General features: G+C 56.6%; 1 protein-coding gene across 1 annotated transcript in view; it reads left to right on the forward strand.

Annotated features, from left to right (window-relative positions):
• SIRT3 (sirtuin 3) overlaps positions 1-1,437 on the forward strand; it is a 3,695-nt gene extending 2,258 nt beyond the window's left edge. Inside the window, exons 5-6 of the mRNA XM_010001455.1 lie at positions 17-226; positions 1,387-1,437. Of these exons, the coding sequence (XP_009999757.1) occupies positions 17-226; positions 1,387-1,407 (231 nt within the window). The 3' untranslated portion in view covers positions 1,408-1,437. The remainder of the gene's footprint in view (positions 1-16; positions 227-1,386) is intronic.
• Positions 1,438-2,633: the final 1,196 nt, after the last annotated feature.

Raw genomic sequence — 2,633 nt, forward strand, 5'->3', positions numbered from 1 at the left:
GGGGTCCGTCCCGCAGGTGGAGCCCTGCGCCAGCCTGGCGGGAGCCGTGCGTGGCTCCGTGCCCCGGGTGCTGCTCAACAGGGACCTGGTGGGACCCTTCGCCTGGCACCAGCGCCACAGGGACGTGGCCCAACTCGGGGACGTGGTCAGCGGGGTCGAGAAGCTGGTGGAGCTGCTGGGCTGGACTGAGGAGATGCAGACACTAATGCAGAAGGAGAAACAAAAGGTGGGAAGGGCTCAGAGCCCCGTCCCCCCGCCCCTTCCTGCCCTGTGCTGGAGCTGTTCCCAGGGGAGCAGGGCTGTGCTGCCCGGGCTCAGACTCACCTGCAGCCTGTGGGAGAGACAGAAAGGTGCAAACGGTCTGAAAAGAGAAGCCCCGAGCTGTGTCTCAGCAAAGGTGCTGCAGAGCAGCAAACTGTGCTGCTGGGGGTTTCTGTGGGACAGGGAGGATGTGGATCTGCCAACCTCGGGTGAAATGGGAGGAACGTGAAGGCTTTGGATGAGGGAGTGGTGCTGTGCTGCTTCAGGCAGGGACCCCTCCAGTTCCAACAGCTCCTGAGTCCATCTGGTTTTTGCTGTTCCCAAACACACTGAGGAAGCTCTAGGGATGAGGTTCAGGCTGCAGGGAGCCAAGCCCAGCACCACCTCAGCAGAGTTTGCTCTCTCTGTACATTGAATTGCTTTGGTTCCGCTTCCAGTGAGTTTGTGGTCCTTATGAGAAGCCAGCCATGGCACTAACCAAAGGTGCAAGGTGCTGAGCAGCAGTGAGGGTCCCTGCTCCACACACTGGTCACTAGGGACCCGACCCTCCCTGCCCCTGTGCCCTTCTGGCAGCTGGAACCCTCCCAGATCTTCAGACCTGAGGAACTGGGGCAGACCAAGTGCTTAACTACTTGGGAGTTTAGCACTCACCTTAATTATTACTTTACACCTGCTGGGAATGTTTTGCCACACTTGGCATGCAACAGTTTTTAAACTTACTGGTTTGTTTGAATTGAAGCAGAAGCTGTAGCTTGTGGGTGGGCACACGGGGGGCTCTGCACCCTTGTGACACTGTCTGTGCACAGCTCTCCTGACCCAAGAGATAACCTGGCTTCAGGATTCCAGCTTTAGCACTCAGGTTGTTCCTTGCTCAGGGGAACAGGGGTGAGTCCTTTGGGCAGGTCTGTGAGTTTTCACTACAGAGCTGCATTTCTGTGAGCACTGCCAGCCTCTGGGTCACGCTCCTGCGGCTCCGGCCACGGGTGGGTCAAGCTGAGGCCAACATAGCAATGCATGAAAAACAACTCCCTGCCTGGGGGGTGGTGCTGGGAAGCTGCTGGCTGAGCTGGGGGCAGGAGGGTTTGGAACACCCTGGCAAACAGCCTGTGGTCTTTCTATTTTTAGCTGGATGCAAAAGACAAGTAGGGCAGCTGGCTCCCGGCTGCTGGAGAGCAACTCGGGAAGGAGGTCAAGCCCAGCAGGGCTGGGAGCACCAGAGAGGCACCGGGAGAGCCTGGCCAGCTCCCAGGCCCGAGGGGATGCTCCTGGCTCTGTCCAGCCAGCTGGGAGGCAGAGCAGGGGCTCTTGCACACCAAGAAGGAGCTGAAGAAGCCCAATGCTGAGCTGCCAACTGGTTCTGCACGTGAAGGCTTTCCTGCCTGAGACCTCAGAGCAGCTGATGCAGCCGAGTGTGGGCCCCTCCTTGTCTCACCCCACAGGACCCTGCAAGGAGAGCTCTGCTGTCCCCCTGCCAGCCCCACAGGAATTCCACCAGGGAGCAGCTTGCCCTGGGTCTGCCTGCCCCGAGGTGTCCAACCTCGGGGGAATCACTGCAGTCTGGTCTGAGCTCTCCAGCATCCACCAGCTCCTCCTTGTCATGACCTTCCAGCTGCTCCAGCCTTGCAGTGTTTGTTCTTCAGATGAAATCTCTGCTAATCAGGGGATTAATGCCATTGGGGAGGGGGGGGCTGCCCCCCATTCCTGTTCAGGAGCACCAGCTCAAGCTGCTGGAAAAGTTTTGAATCACTGTTAAATTATTTAATAATAAAATGAGTTCTAATTATTTTGCCAATATCACCTGAGGGTTCTCCTGTAAACACACCTTCTCTAGTGTTTGAACACTTCTTTTTTTTAATTCTTAATTTCTTTTTAACCTCAGACAGTCTTTCCTCCCTGTCCCTGCTGTCCTAGGCAGAGGCAGCATCAGCCAGAGCACGGCAGCCACGTCCTGCTCTCCCACCTGTGCAGGGCAGCTCCAGGTCTAGAACAGTCTCCTACCTGAAACAGGGCAGGAATTTCACCTCCCAGCACCCGGATTTGATCACACTGGGAAGGGTGCTGAGGTGGTGTTTTGACACCAGACCCTGTTTTGCAGCCCCCAGGCCAAAGCCCCCGTGCCAGGCTCAGCCTGTGGGCGGCCAGACCGAAAATGAGAACACAACATCAGAAGCTTGGCATTAAAAATACACCCTTATGCTTTTCCTTTTGCATGGAAAGGTTCTGAGAACTTAAAAGGCCTGGAGGGAGACAAGGGGAAAGGTCTGCAAGGTTGGGGTTTTTTAGAAAGGAGAGAGATGCAGTTGGCCTAAAAACTCCAGCTGCCACACACAGAGGCCGTGCTGGTGACACAAACCTGCCCGTGAATCCCAGAG

The sequence above is a fragment of the Chaetura pelagica genome, unplaced genomic scaffold (genome assembly GCF_000747805.2).
Source record: "Chaetura pelagica isolate M959 unplaced genomic scaffold, ChaPel_1.0 scaffold587, whole genome shotgun sequence".
In the NCBI taxonomy this organism is placed as follows: domain Eukaryota; kingdom Metazoa; phylum Chordata; class Aves; order Apodiformes; family Apodidae; genus Chaetura; species Chaetura pelagica.